An 18228-nucleotide genomic window follows, 5' to 3' on the forward strand; every position below is an offset into this window, starting at 1 on the left:
TTTCTGGTTGGCTGCCAGTGACTAGTGGTGCTCCGCAGGGGTCGGTGTTGGAATTGCTTCTTTTCATGTTGTGTGTTAATGATTTTGAAGTTCTGAAGAAGCAGGGAATCTGCAGAAGAATCTGACAGATTAGGAGAATGGGCAAAGAACTAGCAGATGGAATATAGTGTAGGGAAGTGTATGGCCATGCAGATTGGTAGAAGGAATAAAGGTACAGACTATTTTCTAAACAGAGAGAATATTTAAAACTCAGAGGTGCAAAGAGACTTGAGCATCCTCGTGCAGGATTCCCCAAGGTTAACTTGCAGGTTGCCTGCATTCATTTCCAGAGCAAGGATGTAATACTGAGGCTTTAAGTCATTGGTCAGCTTGTGCATGGCGTATTGTGAGCAGTTCTGTGCCCTTATCTAAGAAAGGATATGCTGGCATTGGAGACAGTCCAGAGCATGTTTACAAGGAAGATTCCAGGAATGTAAGGGTTAACACATGAGAGACATTTGATATCTGTACTCAATGAAGTTAAGAATGGGAGTTGGGGGGCAGGGGGAGGAGAATCTCATTGAAACACATCAGTAATTGAATGGCCTATTTAGAGTGGATGTTTCCTTTTGTACCCAAGTCAGGGACCAGAGGGCACAGCCTCAGAATAGAGGCATGTCCATTTAGAACAGAGATGAGGAGATGAGGGTTAGTGAGAAGGTTGTTAATCTGTGGAATTCATTGCCACGTACAGCTGTGGAGGCCAAATCATTGAGTATATTTAGAGTTGAGTTTAATTGGTTCTTGATTTTTCAATGTATCAAAAGTTATTAAGAAAAGACAGAAGAATGGGGTTGAAATGGATAATAAATTAGCCATGATAAAAAGTGGTAAAGCAGACTCATAGGACCATAAGATATAGGAGAAGGAGGCCATTCAGCCCATTGAGTCTGCTCTGCCATTCAATCATGGGCTGATCCAATTCTTCCAGTCATCCCCACTCCCCTGCCTTCTCCCCATAGCCCTTTGATGCTCTGGCTAATCAAGAACCTATCTATCTCTGCTTTAAATGCACCCAATGACTTGGCCTCCACAGCGACTCATGGCAACAAATTCCACAGATTTACCACCCTCTGAGTAAAGTTATTTCTCCACATATATGTTCTGAATGTTCGTCGTTCAATCCTGAAGTCGTGCCCTCTTGTCCTAGACTCCCCTATCATGGGAAGTAACTTTGCCATATCTAATCTGTTCAGGCCTTTTAACATTCAGAATGTTTCTATGAGATCCACCCCCCCCCCCATTCTCCTGAACTCCAGACGTTCCTCGTACAGTAACCATTCCATTCGACTCGATAGGCCAAATAGCCCAACTATGCTCCAATGTCTTACCCTCTTATAAACAAAATGTTCTGAAGATAGAAATAAGCAATGCATGCAAAGAGAAGGAAATAGCACGCAAGGTTACACGTCGAAGTACACCACATCAAGAGTGCCATTCTCTCAATTCCTCTAAGAGGAATCATCGTAGGATTTGGAGGCTTGCGTGACCCGGACAGCTATTGTGGCTAGAGTCAGAGCCTTTTGCTGTGACTCTAGGTAGGGTCACCCATGCCAAACAGGTCAAAGGGTAGAAACCAGACTAAGAATGGTCCACTGGTCCTCCGGGTTTGGGAGTTCAGCTGAGGGCTAACAACTCTAACAAGTCAAAAAAAAAATTGTCACAGAAGTAGCAATGTAGAGTCCATCTATACCTGTGTGTGACCAAGGACAGACAGAGATGGAGGAGACCTTCACTGCTGCCCTAAATGCCAATGGCATTAGTCACAGTAAGTAAACAAGTAATTTTCTCAATTCGACTTTCTCTGAATTAAGCACCAAGTGCCATGATGAGGTGAGGGGCAGGACACCATGATTTTATGTTCCCCTGTGTTACACACAGGTTGTCTAGCATTCACATGATTAATTCAGCCTGAATTAATGGCATCAGAAAGGATTTGCTCGATAAATTTGGACTTCAATAATTGCTGTTAAAAAAATCATTCTAAATGCTAAAAACCTATACCTGTTTTGTTAATTTGCAAATAGTTTTGAGAGTTTCCACTAAACCGTTCTATTTATTGTGCTGATTAGGTACAGAAAAAATAGATTAGAGGCAGCCCTACTCCTACTACACTGTGTCTCACAACATTTTTACTTTTCAGATTCTGTAAATGGATCTCAATAATTTGAACCATCATCATTCCTACTAAACGGAGTCAAATTAGATGAGATACTTTTTCAAAATGAACAACTTGTACGATCAGGTCTACTTGATAAAATTATCAATTCACTTGTTGATAGGTTGAATGTGCTTTCAGCAACCAAGCCCAGTGACAACACAAATAACCAATGAAAGTTATCACAGTGAAATATCTCAAGAACAAGGGTTCAAAAGTTTCAATACTGAAAAAGCTGCTGAGAAGATGGATATGATATCTATTTATAACACTTAAAATAGATTAAAAATGATTTTAAGAATTAAATAATTTAAGAATATAAGCTTTTTATGCCCTGGTTGAACAGAATATTCACATGTCCCATTTGTAATTGTATCTTTCTATTCTGACATGGCAGATTCATGTTTCTGAATGAGGAAGCAATGTTTAAAATACAACTGAGTGGATATTTGCCGCAGCTACCTGACAAACTTGGATTTCCTCCCTCACCACCATTCAAGGCCCCAGACAGTCCTTCCAGGTGAGGCGACACTTCACCTGTGAGTCGGCTGGTGTGTTATACTGCGTCCGGTACTCCTAGTGTGGCCTTTTATATATTGATGAGACCCGATGCAGACTGGGAGACCGTATTGCTGAACACCTACGCTCAGTCCGCCAGAAAAAGCAGGATCTCCCAGTGGCCACACATTTTAATTCCACGTCCCATTCCCATTCTGATATGTCTATCCATGGCCTCTTCTACTGTCAAGATGAATCCACACTCAGGCTGGAGGAACAACACCTTATATACTGGCTGGGACATAAGGTAGCCTCCAACCTGATGGCATGAACATTGACTTCTCTAACTTCTGTTAATGCCCCTCCTCCCCTTCTTACCCCATCCCTGACATATTTAGTTGTTAGTTTTTTTTCTCTCTCTCTCTCTGCCCATCACCCTGCCTGCTCGCCATCTCCCTCTGGTGCTCCCCCCTCCCCCTTTCTTTCTCCCGAGGCCTTTCGTCCCATGATCCTTTCCCTTCTCCAGCTCTGTATCACTTTCGCCAATCACCTTTCTAGCTCTTAGCTTCATCCCACCCCCTCCGGTCTTCTCCTATCATTTCACATTTCCCCCTCCCCCCACTACTTTCAAATCTCTTAGTATCTCTCCTTTCAGTTAGTCCTGACGTAGGGTCTCGGCCCAAAACGTCGACAGTACTTCTCCTTATAGATGCTGCCTGGCCTGCTGTGTTCCACCAGCATTTTGTGTGTGAAGCTTGGACTGCAGTTGTCTGAGATTTTATGAAGGGTTTGAAGTGAAGTAGTCTAATTTTCTCTGGGAAAAGGAAGCAATGTGTATTAAAAAAATGGATTGTAGCCATTTGTTCCAGCCTGGCTTCCCAGCAATATGACTCCCATTCTATCCCCTCCTATTCCTTAAAGCACAGGAATGTATAGATGCTCACTGATTCAGTTCACAACTTCAAACTTTAGCAACATTCCGAAAGACTTTAGAATAATAAGGGACAGTACTGCTCAATTCAACCAGAGTTCCTTTCAGAAGAGAAAAATAAATTAAGTTTTCAAATAGATTCTCACCAATTTATACAATTCTGTAACACTGATTTCTTCAGGATCAACCATACTGAATTCTTTCCTTGGAACCAGATCCAGACCCAGTTGCCTATTGGGAAGATGAAACAACATTCAATAGATTAATATAATTTATCAAATACTTCAAAAGAACAGTCTGTCTCACTCTGTAATTACAGAAATTAACAGCATCATTGTAGACCAAGATGGCATGAGGAAATTGCAGGACCAGAGTTGATGAATAGCAGCAATGTATAAAGAGAATTTAGATAGATCAATGCACATTTAAAATTGAAGCTTTGCTGGTAGCTAATAACACATAAATCAAAAATACTTCTCAGGTGAGAGGGGGTGACACCAGTCAGAATCCAGGTGGGGCTTTGAACAAGCACAAGGGTGACATAGCTGATTTCTAGAACTAATTAAACATTCAATGTTTCAGTCGTTTAAGGGTTAAATCAGGCAGAACAAAGGTAGACTTTCACTTGTGTAACCTTATGACCTCAACAATGCAAATCATTCTACAGGCAGCAGGTACTTCGACAGTGACTGTAGGAGCTGCAGCAATGGTTGAAGATAATGCTGTTACAAGAGGGAAATGCTAAGTTGGAAGCTACATTCAGCAATAAATAGGATGCTGAAACTGTGAACAGTCAGGTTCAACCCAAGGGAACTGAACAGAGTGAGGAAACAGCATTTGTGAGAGCCTTCGCAATGTATTAATGGAAAAGATTACAACTCCTCAAAGATTGGATTTTTATCAGGCAAATTAAAAAGGTACAAGCAGGCTGCTTAGTTTTGAAGAGGGATGTAACATTACTGGAAATCCTGATGTGAAAGGAAACCTCACTGCTCTGTAGCTGTAGGGGTAGTGTGTCAACTGCAGCTGTAGTTCACCCATGTTAGACTCCAACGTGAAACTCTTACAGTAAAGCTGGATAAAAAGAGCATTTCATCCCATTTACAGTTTGTACTAGCTGCACTATAATGCTAGTTTGATGTGTAGTTGCTTTTCAATTATGCCCAGATGGCATGATACACTGTCTTGGCACTTCTTCAATTCTTTAAAATTAGGAGAGAACAGATGCGCTGGCCCACAATCTTAACATTTAAAAGTACAGCGATGAAGCACAAAGCTCAATTTTACTAATTAGGCTTGGGACACTGCAAACTACAGCAAGCACCATCAAGAGGCACATACCAAAGGCAAGATCAATGGTTACATCACAGCTAAAACACAAATTAAACTTCGAGAGCAATGCCTCGATTTTGCAATTTTAATCTCTGGAACCTTCAGCGTTTTCTGGCAACGCTCAGTATTGAAATAAATTTCAGTCATTGTTCTGTTTATTATCAGGCAGATGAACAGGCTTTAATGACATACTTATGCAGCTTGTTCAATCTCTGCATCTGAATGCACCATTCATGTTTACCAAGCACCGAATCTATTAAGTAATCTGTCGAGACAAGTGAAAGCCATTTGGTAAACTGGCATTAGGGTCATTTGTCTGCAATCTTCCCTTTCCCTATTAACTGCTGGGCTGAAATCTATATCCTCTCTGCCATTCCCCTGAAATATGGCCAAATTCGGAATACAAATATTGTTGGCAGATTTGGGCCATTAACCTATGGGGAGGGGTTTCCAAACAAAAGCAAGCCACTATTTAAATTTCTGAAATTCCTCCTGTAGCATTAAAGGAAATATTTCCGAAACATATCTGGATGTGAAGATGGATCCAAGGATGGAAATGCATGGTTGTCCAGGGAGACTAATGTTTTCACTATAATGGAAAAGAAATTTTGATTGAGATATTCAGCATCATTGAAGTTCTGTAGTGATGACAGTTATAAATGAGAATTACTGACTGGTATTGGCTTAGATTTGTGTCTAAGAAAATAAAAGAAACTGCATGAAATGATTTGCCAAAGGAAGTTGTATCACCAAGGGTCCCACCCATCCATCCGGTATGTTTTTTGACATTTTACAATCAGGCAGGAGTCTCAGATGCATAAAAACAAAAATGGTCAGGATGGGAAACAGTTTCTTCCCACGTTAGGCTCCTGACCCTCCTGCCACATCGCATTCAAAGTGTCACCGGATAATTTGTACTGTACCCTACCATGACCGTTTATCCATACAAAATTCATTTGTAGATTTAAGTCTTACTTTCCTAAGTTATTGTGTCTTATATGTGTGTTACCCCCAGTCTGGAGAAACACTGTCTCATTTGGCAGTATACATGTTGAATGAATATAATTAAATGACAATCAGCTTGACTTGAAATAGAGGCCAGTATCATTAAATGCAAAAACAGAAAAACGTTTTCGGCTAGGAGACCTTGGAGAGGATCTGAGATGATGGGATTGGTTTAAGATTGCTCCAGTGAAACATTAGCTTAGATATTAAGAACCATACCACTTCCATCTGTATCTGTGGTTCTCTAAAGACAACATTAACGCCACATTAGAAAAGTATCACAAGGGACCAACAGCATCAAAAATAATTTTACAATGCCTCCAGAACCGAAAATAATCTATTACTTTTAAAAATATTATATTGGAATTGTAGCGAGATGCAGGTGATTTTTTGTCAGAAATTTCCATGGTCACAATCATGAAAATCTTTCTAAATAATAAAAGGAAGGGTCCAATTGTAAAATAGATGTTGTGATAACTGTCTCCAAGGTAATCTGCTGTTTCTCCTTTGTTCTGTTGGAACATAACGTGAATGTCCAATGCTCCAGCTCCAGTCAGTGACGCTCACTGATACCATCAGAAGTAAGCATTGTAATATCATGTTTAATCACCGATTCCCCAGGCTAAGGATGGTTTATACCCAAATAATGTGTTGCCAAATAAAAAGTGACTTATCCAGATCCTATATCCCACTCTAGATTTCTGTCTCCTGTGTTCTCGTGCTTTTCCTCTGCCAGCCTGTCTCTCTCTGCCTCCCCTCCAATACCTTGCATGAACACATACACTCTTCCTAAAATTCCCCATCACAGCAATGACCATGTTAACGATGACCATGAATTTCCAGTCAAGCACAGTGATTATGTTTTTCTCAATTTAGTATGATTGGAAAACTGCCTCATGTTGACAATGAATGTACTTTACCACACACCATGATAAAGGATGCAAAAGAGGAAAACGGTATCTATCCACATCCCAAGGACACCAACAGACTACTTCAGGGCCAACAGACTACTTTTGTAGTGTGGTCACTCTTACATAAACAAACACAAGCAAATTTGTACACAGCACCACATAAACATCAAAGAGGTAAATTGCTCTGAGGGCTTTGCCTGAGGAATAAATATAGACCAGAATATGCTGAGGATAGCAGTTTCACATGTTATTTGAAATGCAGAACTAAATCTTACACTGGATTATGCAACCCAACAGAATTTGAAACCACAGATTTCTGACTCAGAGGTCAAGACATCAACAAAACAGGACAGCTGGTAACCAACCAAAGCTGTTGAATGAAAGGTAACTAATGAAGACTAGTGAAGTTCAATCCTTTATCAAAACACAGACAGGAAGAACAGAAGTGCAGCTCAAAAATGAAATGACATTGAATCACCAACACAAAAACACAATTGTGCATGTTTGTTGCAGGTAAGCAAACAATGGTCCCACATATGCAACACACTAAGCATACTTTGCTTAGGGCAGCACATAAAGCGGAATCTCTCTGGTAATTTTTGTCAACCAACGTTCACCCCTGACATGATCTACCACTAACACGGGGAAATCTGCAGATGCTGGAAATTCAAGCAACACACACAAAATGCTGGTGGAACGCAGCAGGCCAGGCAGCATCTATAGGAGTACAGTCGACATTTCAGGCCGAGACCCTTCGTCAGGACTAACTGAAAGAAAAGATAGTAAGAGGATCTACCACTTATGATCCACCACTAGTTGCTTTGAACATCAGCAAAACATACATTTTAATAACAGCGCAATCTTTCCTTTTCCCTCATTCTGAAATGCAAATCTCAAAGATTAACACTGATTTAAGGTAAGGGCACAAGATGCTTAGAGTGGCGGGAAATAGATCAACCAGCTATTCACTTTTAATTTCTCATTTAAATCAGAGCTATTTCAAATTAGAATTTTTGTAGATTTAATCTCAAAACAAAAATGCATCAAAAGCATCTTCAACTGCTTCTATATTGCAACACACACAAATGCAGAACCTTTGCACCAAAGATCCCTTCCAAAGCCCATGTTTGCAGTGTCAATCCTCATGAAAATCTCTGGAAGGGAAACATTACAAACACCCAAGGTTAAGGTCGTATTTGTGTTGTATTGTGTCGTATTCCTTTTATTTCAAAAGATTTAACGTTAAGCTAATCAAGGATCTCAAAGGGCAAAAAGAACTTCACGGAATGATAGGTTGCAACACAGATGGAGGTCACGCACCCATGGTACTCCATCTTTTTAGCCTAATCCCACTGCAGACAGCACAGCCTGGGGATATGCAATGGTATAGTTCTGCTTGCCAGTGCAATGGTAAATTGATGTAACAATAGCACGTAGGTAAAATGTACTACCTGGAACTGAGCTTGTAGATAAGTAGGACACGGGTCAAAGATGGAGAGAGGGCAGCAGTTGGAGATAATATTGCTATTTGTATTAAGGGTGGTGAGAAATCAGAGGGTCAGAGCTTCTGCTGGGGGCATCAGAAGGAACTCAGTACTTGAGGATCAGGTGCTTTTGGGAAATCGCGGTCTTGACGCATTTGGGACATTGAGGTCTGTGCATTTGAAAACAATGGGGGGGGGAGTAGATTTTAAAGTTTAATTATGGGATAGATGGAGATCCCCATTCTGTTATATGCCGGTTGTTCTCAGGACAATGTAGGCTGATTTCCCCATGATGTGTTTAAAGAAACAGGAAATGAGTCAGATACTGAAGTATGCGCGGTCAAATTTCCTGAGTGACACAAAGTGACTGGATGAATGACCACTATCATCTTTTACTTCCTTGAAATTACATTGTTAATAAGTGTATGCTGAGATAAACCGCATCATCAAATTTCCAGCACTGCCTTCCCAATTTCTCTGCTGTAGGAATGCTGAAAAAGCACATTAAAACTAAAACTAAGTTACTTACACATGAAATCAGAAATTGAGACCGTACTAGTAGTACGTCTCCTGATGAAGGGTTTCGGCCCGAAACGTCATCACTACCTCCTCCCATAGATGCTGTCTGGCCTGCTGAGTTCTGCCAGCATTTTGTGTTTTTATTTATTTCCAGCATCTGCAGATTCACTCGTGTTGCCTGTAGTATGAAACTTCCTTCACTAAAACACTGGGCAAATTAACATTTCAAAACAGGGCCTGATGGCTCAGAGCAGAGGGGTTTGATAAACACTAAATTTCAACAGAGTATTTGAACAAGCTCACAAAACCAAATGGCCCAAGGTTCGCACATTGCTTTGGACACGCTTGTGCCAAGATTAGGCCATCCTCAGGGTGGAGTAACGCCTTATATTCTTGTCTGGGTAGCTTCCAACCTGATGTATGAATATCAAGTTCTCTAACTTCCAGTAACTTTTCCCACACCCCATCCCCCCTTCTTCTATTTCCCACTCTGGCCACTTAACTCTTCTCACCAGCTTATTAACTTTCCTTTGGGTCCCCTTCTCCTTCCTTTTCTCCTACAGTCCAACTCTCCTATCAGATTCCTTCTTCTCCAGCACTTTACCTTTCCCACCCACCTGGCTTTACCTCCCTCCTTCTAGCTAGCCTCTTTCACCTCCCCCCATCTTTTTTATTCTGGTAAACACAAAGTACACTGCAGATGCTGGGGTCAAAGCAACATGTACAAACAAGCTGGAGGAATTCAGCAGGTCGGGCAGCATCCGTGGAAACAAGCAGTCAATGTTTTGGGCTGAGACCCTTCGTCAGGACTGAAGAGGGAGGGCGCTTCCCCCTTTCTTTTCAGTCCGGTAGAAGGGTCTCAGCCTGAAACATCAACTGTTTATTCACTCCCATAGATTCTGCCTGACCTGCTGAGTTCCTCCAGCATTGTGTGTGTGTGTTACTTTGACCCCAGCATCTGCAGTGTGCTTCTCTTGTTTATGATATACATGCTGAAACCACATTTCAAATTCTAAAGTAACTGAATGCAAAATGTTAATTGTCTTGGATGTAATAGAAAACAAACGGTTTGCCTATGGTTATTGAAGGAATATGTGACCAATTTTGACGCAAAAATATCTCTAAAATTGGGTCTTAAAATATTTTGCATCAATTTGGATTTATTTCCTGCATCAGTGAGTGTGACGGCTAAGAAAATTCAAAAGGAGAACTTGTGTGGCATCAATGTATTGTAATTTATGAATAAGCTATTATCTTAATCAGCTTAGTAACAGTTTTCATTATAGATTGGGTTTGCTTTATTTTCCTGCTAAACGCCATTCCTAATAATTCACATTCATTTACTTCTGCGAACATGCCAAGAGCTGGAGGTTACAGTTCAACATTTGTGAAATAGTCCTCAGCAAAGCAGAATTAAAGCAGATTAAATATTTAGCTATTGAACTTGCACAGATGTATTAAAGGCAATGGGGATTTTATATGAAGGCTCAATGGCAAAATCCTACTGGCTTTTCTTTTTTCTTCAACAACTGATAGGGCAAGAAAAATAAATAGGAATCTTCAGATTTTCCAGGATAATTCTCAGCCATGCTCTTTGACCTGTCAGTATCCAGCAAATTGCAATACCACAGAGAAGGTAAAACTGAGCGAGCAAAGATCCCTATTTCCTGCAGTTACTCAGCTTGACTTCTGTTAGAAGTTGTAGTTAAAAAAGATTAAATGAAGACAGAAGATTTAAAGCTCAAAACAAGAATAATAACAACTCAAGAAAGCTATCAAACTTTCATTCCATCCCAGGGCAATGAGTTCAATAATTTGGTAAGAGCAGATATGGCAGAAACGTTTACTGGTTTACTTTCCATTTACCCTCATGTGTCCCACATGTGAGTGAGTTTTCAGGGCCCGGATTGGCCTCACCAGTCACCTTCGGACCCACAGTCACAAACCATCCACCTGACAGAAGTCGTGGTCGTCTTCGACTCCGAAGGATGAACAACAACATCAGAGGCAGAGTTTGGGGAGATTTCCTCTCATCCCCCTTCTACAGGAGTGGAATCAAGTAAGGTCCCAAAATTATCAAGCAAATTCTTTTGCTTACACTGACAATCCTCTCACCAGTTAAGGCCTGGAATAAGCTTTGAAAGAAAGGTTGTCAAAAGCAAGTAAGGGATTCTGGCTTTCCAAAATCAGTCAATAGAAATATTTAGTTATCACAATTCTCCAATAGCTCCATCCTCAAATTTTGAAACAGAGATCACATTCCTTTTAAGTAACACACATGAACCCTACTGAGATGTGCAATTTGTGGTGACAGGACGACAGAATTTCATAGTCTGTGTCTAATCTAATATTTTAGTGCAATGAACATTGAGAAGTGACTGATTGTTTGCCCAATGTTCTGTTTTCAAACTGCTGAAGGTAGCTAAATATCTTTTCAAAAGCTTTACAATTCCATCTACCTGCTAGTTATTATTTTAATCTATAAAACAGAACAGCAACATGAAAACTATCAACACCCCAAACAAATCAGCCAGTAGCTAGTGAAAAGAACAAAGATTTTTGGACATTTAGTTTTGGAAAGTTTGTGTAGTATTTGAAACTAGTACTGTAATTTACTATGTTGGCCCAATTTACTGATTCTATTATTCCATTTTTAAATACATTTTTTAGTTCTAGCCTGACAAAAAAAATCAGTCTGAAAAACCTTTCAGATGAAAAGCTAAACAAAAGAGCTATTCCATTTAATTTGCAATGTTTTGTGATAACTGCTACTCACACATTTGACTATTCTATGCACTTCTGCCTTTAGGATGACAGAATCAGTTCACAGGAGACGGTGCCCTCACAGACACCACCTATCTGGTATAAACATAGGACCACAGGAGTGAGGACGCCAAATCTGTGACACAAAGATTAAGTCTGATTTTTGACATAAATTAGGTCTGCACTGGCTTTAAAGCTCATCTCTCCTAAATTTAATCATCCAAATCCAAAAGGCAAAAATGCCAGAAATCAGAAATCTGGTGTCAGGTTAGAACTGTGAGTGCAAGATGCGACAGCTTTGGATTCCCAAAACATTTGTAGAACCAACAATCCCAGGCTTTAGGTAACACTTTGAGCTGCATCAATATGCCCTCTGCTACGATACAGAAATGCAGCAGATGGCACACGGCAGCTTCAAGACCACCAGTCAGGCCTCCTGTCAGCTGCCATTCCAGATATCAAGTGATAGTGATCTAAACACGTAACACATTTTCTTGACCTATATAATATGTTTCCTCTGATTCTATTGTGGCAAGTACAAAGATCTCAAACATCCACCTACAACTTTCATCACCTTTTTTCCAGAAATAAACCCATGATGAGACGCACTCTGCAAATAAAAATATAATTTAGTGTAATTTCCTTTTTAATGACGTCAATCAGGACATGCCATTAGAGAATTGCATTTGGAGAAATTACTGAGCATGAAAGTGGAAAGGAGTCAAATTAATAGCAGCAGCAAAAATAATATGATCTACGACTGTGCTACGTCACCTGGATATTTTAAACTCTTGTACTCTAATATATTCTGTAACCTCCATCAACTTGCTGATAAATGTTTATAATAAAAGGCAAGAAAAAGAAAGCACAACAGGAGTTAAATGAGTCTTTAAAAATCAATACACAGAAACCATTTCTCCTCCAACATCATTGTCTCAAAATTTGAATCTGAAAGACAAGTTATTTTTAAATACTAGAGATGGTCTCAAGGCACATTTGTGCATTTTTGTGCAATGTGTTGTACCGGACATCATACTTTCATGCCTGCAGAGATTACAGAATTGGCAGATCCCTCTGTCAATCAGTGTGTGGTGCAGAACTGACGTTGTTGTTGCCAAATTGGAGCTTCACACTTGCCCAAACCATATACTATTTGCAGAGAAGAGGCACCACCACCACAATCCCCGAAATTCTAACTCCAACCTCCACAGGGTGAATACTCTCATCAAAAGCTGCCTCCTCCTGCAGCCACAAATGCTACTGCTCTGCAAAACCACTGGTTGCCAAGGTGACAGACAAATAGCCACAAATGTCTGCTTTCTAGATCCTATTCAGATTAGGGATGGTTGCATTTATCTCTCACAGCTTCAATTCCACTGTTGCATAAGGAAAGACAGTAATACCTGCTATTCAATGAGCTTGTCAAAATAAATTGAGGGTAGATTGATAATAAGACTTGAAAAGGAATGCAGGCTTCTCCAAGGCAAAAGATGACCAATTTCAACCACAACTGCTTGCAGCCACCAAATGCATCATAACTAAATTGAATTCTTGTGAGTCAGTTTCCAGCTGGTGTATATGACCAACACGCATTATGCTGGCAATAGATAGAAGTGAATATACAATAAACACCACACTTCTATAAAACAGACCAGTGCTGCGCTCAAATAATGTTTTTGTTGTTTAACTGCACCAGGTGAACCCCAGACACTTGACTGGGTGGGTATCAATATTTGTAGTAATTTGCTCTATGCTGCAAGATCCCAACCAACATGAAAGCACAAAAATGCCCAATAAAGTTTTAGGAGAGCAAAGAGCAGAAAAAGGAAGATATGGGAAGGCAACCAGAGAGGACTATCCCTGAGCAACACAACCAAAGGGGCAGCCTCAATTCTCTACCGACACTCTTCCCTTTTCTCTGCATTGCCCAAGGTATCTACCTGGATAGAGCGGGGGTTTTTTTTTAAATATATAGAGTGGCACAGTACTGTAGCAGTTAGCGCAATGCTATAAAACAGCACCAGTGACACCCAATTAGGGTTCAATTCCCACCACTGCCTCAAAGGAGATTGTTTGCTCTTCCCGTTGCTGTGAGGGTGTTCTCCAGGTGCTCCAATTTGCTACCAAAGGTGCACAGATAAAGGTTAGTGGGTCATGGGTGTGCTATGTTGGCACTGGAAATGTGGCGACATTTGCAGGCTGTCTAACATAACCCTTACTTTGCTGATTTGATTTGATGTAAATGATGCATTTCACTGCATGTTTTGATATACGTGTGACAAATCAAGCTAATCTTTGATCTTCTGTATATACAAAATCCAAAACAAAACTATTGTGCCATGTCCATCCCACTAGTCCTTGCAAGTCTCAATACTTCAAGCATATTCAGTGTTGGCAGTAGAACACAGTTGACTTTCAATGGACGAGGGTGCAAATAAACAACTTCAAACTGCTCTGGCCTTAGAAGGCCTGGCTCCAAACTGCTCCATCCCAGCACAAGACTAGAGTTAGAGTAGAAATCCAACAGACAATTACAAGAAATTGGCAGGGTGTAGAGGGATGAAACATTCTCAGACAGGATAGTGGATTTGTGCCTAAACATGTAGACTTGTAACACTAATTCTTTGGAAGCAAGAATAGATTCAGATCCTACAAAAAGGTGCCCAGCTTGATGCTAATATGCTCCATTCTCCTTGAAGCCCGCTAATCATTGTTTCAAGGATTTCACAGTGCTTCCAACTGTAGACTATTTCAACAGTTTTCTCATGTAAAAACCTGTGCGCAAATCTTCCCTCCAGAAAACAGGTACTGCTCTTCCTTCTTGCTTTGGTACATTCATGTCCAATACTTCACCTATATATCCCATCTCCAAATTATGTAACACGCCAAGGATTACTGTTCATGGTGATAATCATGATGTATAAAGACTTCCATATCCAGTTTCTCCAGTTACTTGGTCACAGTCACATATTCGGGGGGCTTGTCTGGGATACTGCAATGACCCAATTATGTGGCCACCATCCTTAAATAACAACCGTTAACCTCTGCCTTTCATCCAACCGTTCCTGAAGGAAGCAGACCTGCGGATGGAAGGGAACAAGCATAATGGTGAAGGATGCAGAGAGCATATCAGCACTAAAGTTTCCTCAATTCCAGGGGTCGCCACCAAAGATTGCAGCCCAGTCAATGGGAAACCTGAAGTTGAGGCCCAATGGCAAATTAACTGCTGGTCACCTTTAAATTAATATCTCCCTTTCATACAAGAGAGGAAAGAGTGATTGTGAATATTATGCAATGTGTTTGGGAGAAATGGCCATCATAGCTGTATAAACTGACAGCAAGTACAAGTTTTAAAATGGACAGTTGAAATTTCTATCTGTTCCAGGTACATGAAGTTCACAATGGCTACCTGGATATTTCGTTCAGGTCTCAAATAATAGATTTATTTATAGGAGTGAAATGTACTAAGAAGTTGTTCAGGCAGGTTCTACATAACCATGGGATGTGGGATTTGGATCTATTTCTCTGAACTTAATTTTATGTGCTAAGTTTCTGAATTTTCTACAGCACTACAACTAAGTACGTAAGGTTTGATCCAATTCTGCATCCTCAAACAAACACATTTTAAAAATCATGACGGAGCATGGATCGTGTCAGCTGTCAACGCACAAGGTGACATTGTAGGTTTCATCTGCTTTTGGCTCCTAACATACAGTTAATTGCAATCATTTCTCACCTGTACACAAATGCTTACAAATTTGGCCTGATGATGAACATTTTGCATGCAACCTTTGCAGATTGGAACAGGTACTTCTGAGCAATATTAATCCTTGTTGCTGATTGTTATTATCTGCTTCAGTAGTAATCATGCAAGGGGAGTGATTTTTAAAACACAAGGAACTCTCTCCAATTGGAGTGGCAAGGTAGCGTAGTGATTAGTGTCATGCTATTACAGCACCAGCAATCCGGGTTCAATTCTGCCGCTGCCTGTAAGGAGTTTGCACGATCTGTCTGTGACCACATGGATTTCCCATGGGTGTACGGGTTAGGGATACTAAGCTGTGGACAAGCTACGTTAGCGCCAGAAGCATGGTGACTCTTGGTGGCCGCCCCAGTACGTCTTCGAACTGTGCCTGTCGTTGACGCCAATATCACATTTCACTGGATGTTTCAATGTACATGTGACAATTAAAACTAATCTTCTTTAAAAAAATAAATAATAATCTAAATTATTAAATATTGTTTCATTACATTTATCCCACTTGAGGCCCTCTAATTGAATGCACTTAAATGAAAAACAAGCCTGTTTTATGCTTCCAAATAAAATGCCACACTGGAACATGTCTTTCAGTTGAAAGCCTCAATTGATGATGCATGAAAAGTGTTGAAGATCATTTCTTTCTCGCATTAAAATTCAAATTGAAAAAATATCTACCAAAACAAGAGTTTTAGTTTTTGTTATTTACTTTCAAATACTTCAAAACTCAAATTTGACCACTTATATGTAAATAATTATGCTCATAGTTATTTTAATAGCAGTCCCAGGAGCTCCAACAAAATAGAAAGATTGTTTTTCCACAAATTGAAGAAAAACAAGCTATTTGGTCTTGTTCCAGGACCAAACACTCCAGAACAGAAGTAAAGCTTTCTCTAAACAACCCAGAAGTGGAATAAGGCCAATTGCTTCCTCATTGGGGCAAAATGTTGGCAAGATTAGAAAGGGAATTGTGCTATTGTGAAAGGCTGACATCAGTGACAAAAGATCTTACTGGTCTTTAACTCAATAAGTCCATTCCTCCTCTAAATGGAATTTGCAAGTCAGACTCTGGTAGATGGCTCCGAACTGGTATCCTCCCTGATGAAGCACAAAGAATTACAGGACCTCATCAGACACAATCAAGTACATTGAAATTTGTTCCTGGGTGGGGACAGTAAATTCCTGAACTAATTGCGGGTGGGTACTAATAACAAACAAGTGAAAATCTGCAGATGCTGGAAATCCAAGCAACAGACATAAAATGCTGGAGGAACTCAGCAGGCCGAAAGGCATCTCTAGTAAAATGTACAGTCAATGTTTAAGGCCGAGACCCTTCCACAGGACTGGAGAAAAAAAAGATGAGGAGTCAGAGTTAGAAGGTAGAAAGGAAGGAAAAAAGACAAAATGATAGAGAAACCAGGAGGGGGAAGGGGTGAAGTAAAGAGCTGGGAATTTGATTTGTGAAAGAGATACAGGGCTGGAAAAGGGGGAGATCTAATAGGAAAGGACAGAAGGCCATGAAAGAAAGAAAAGGGGGAGGAGCACCAAAGAGCACAGGCAAGGAGATTCTCGATCTCTTTCTCAATCTCTCTGTCTCCATCTCTGGAGACAGCTTATCTACTGATGTCTATTTTAAGCCCACTGACTCTCACAGATACCTCGACTATACTTCTTCCCACCTTGTTACTTGTAAAAATTCCCTTCTCTCAATTCCTCCACTGCATCAGCTCTCAGGATGAGGCTTTTCAATACAGATTGAGGGAGATGTCCTCCTCCTTCAAAGAAAGGGGCTTCCCATTGTTATGATCCCAGCCCCCTCCTTTGTGAGAATCGCAAGAGCCCTAGTCAAGGGGGGGGGGGGTCAATGACCCAAGAGGGGGAGAGACGTGCTGAATAGACACAGGAAATGGGAGAGAGAGGGAGACGTGCTGAAGACCACGTTCCCCCCGGGAAGTAGAGTAAAGTGACTCTGACTATTGTCTCATGAAGACCACGTGTAAAGCCCTCGGGCAACGTGGGCTGGTTGAGAGAGAGATTGACACCGGCGATCCCGTGAGGAAGTATAAAGGAGGGTCTGGGGGGGAGGACCCCTTCAGACGCACCAGAAGACACGCTAGAAATCCTGTGACAGCGTTTTGATAGCGACAGCCGGTGGTGGGGTTCGTGTGCGTCTTTTTCTTGCCTGGGATTGGCGACCTCACCACGGAAGAACGGCTTAGCTACAGGGGAGGCCACAGATGAGCGTCCATTCCCCAACGAGACTTCGACAAACCAAACTCCTACAGGTTGGAAAACCTGTCGGGTAACTGTTTCATTCAATCTCTATCTCTCTCTCTCTCTTTCTAACAAAAGTGCACCAACGCGACACCACAACAGACGGCAGCTGGTGGAATTGCAGTAACCGCAAAAGACTTTCAGATAAACAGCGAACAATATATACATTACCCCTAGACAACGATAGAGCTTATTTCTGATTGATTATTACTATACCTGTGCTTTAGATTGAGTTGTGACGACGTATATGATCTGAATATTTTGTATTAACCATACGTTTGTGCCCCTTTATAAATAAAAAACGTTTGAAAATAGTACCATCAGACTTCAGCGGACCTCTCTATCTTTGCTGGTAAGCCACCCCGTTACGGGGAACATAACACCATCCTCCACCATCAATGCTGTCTTCAACCACATCTCTTCCATTTCATACAGATCAACCTTCACATCATCCTTCCGCCACCCCACCAGTAACAGGGTTCCTCGTGTTCTCACCTAACGCCCCCTTACAGCCTCCATGTCCAGCACATAATTCTCCGCAACTTCCACCATCTCCA

At 40.8% G+C, this 18228-nt stretch overlaps 1 protein-coding gene across 9 annotated transcripts in view; it reads right to left on the reverse strand.

The window, feature by feature from the left end:
- The window catches only part of LOC140734855 (dedicator of cytokinesis protein 4-like), a 356660-nt gene that overhangs the window by 233561 nt on the left and 104871 nt on the right, over nucleotides 1–18228 (reverse strand). For all 9 annotated transcript variants that reach the window (XM_073059457.1, XM_073059454.1, XM_073059460.1 and 6 more), the window contains exon 7: nucleotides 3773–3857. In XM_073059457.1, the coding sequence (XP_072915558.1) occupies nucleotides 3773–3857 (85 nt within the window). The remainder of the gene's footprint in view (nucleotides 1–3772; nucleotides 3858–18228) is intronic.

This window comes from Hemitrygon akajei, chromosome 10 (genome assembly GCF_048418815.1).
Source record: "Hemitrygon akajei chromosome 10, sHemAka1.3, whole genome shotgun sequence".
NCBI classification, from domain to species: Eukaryota; Metazoa; Chordata; class Chondrichthyes; order Myliobatiformes; family Dasyatidae; genus Hemitrygon; species Hemitrygon akajei.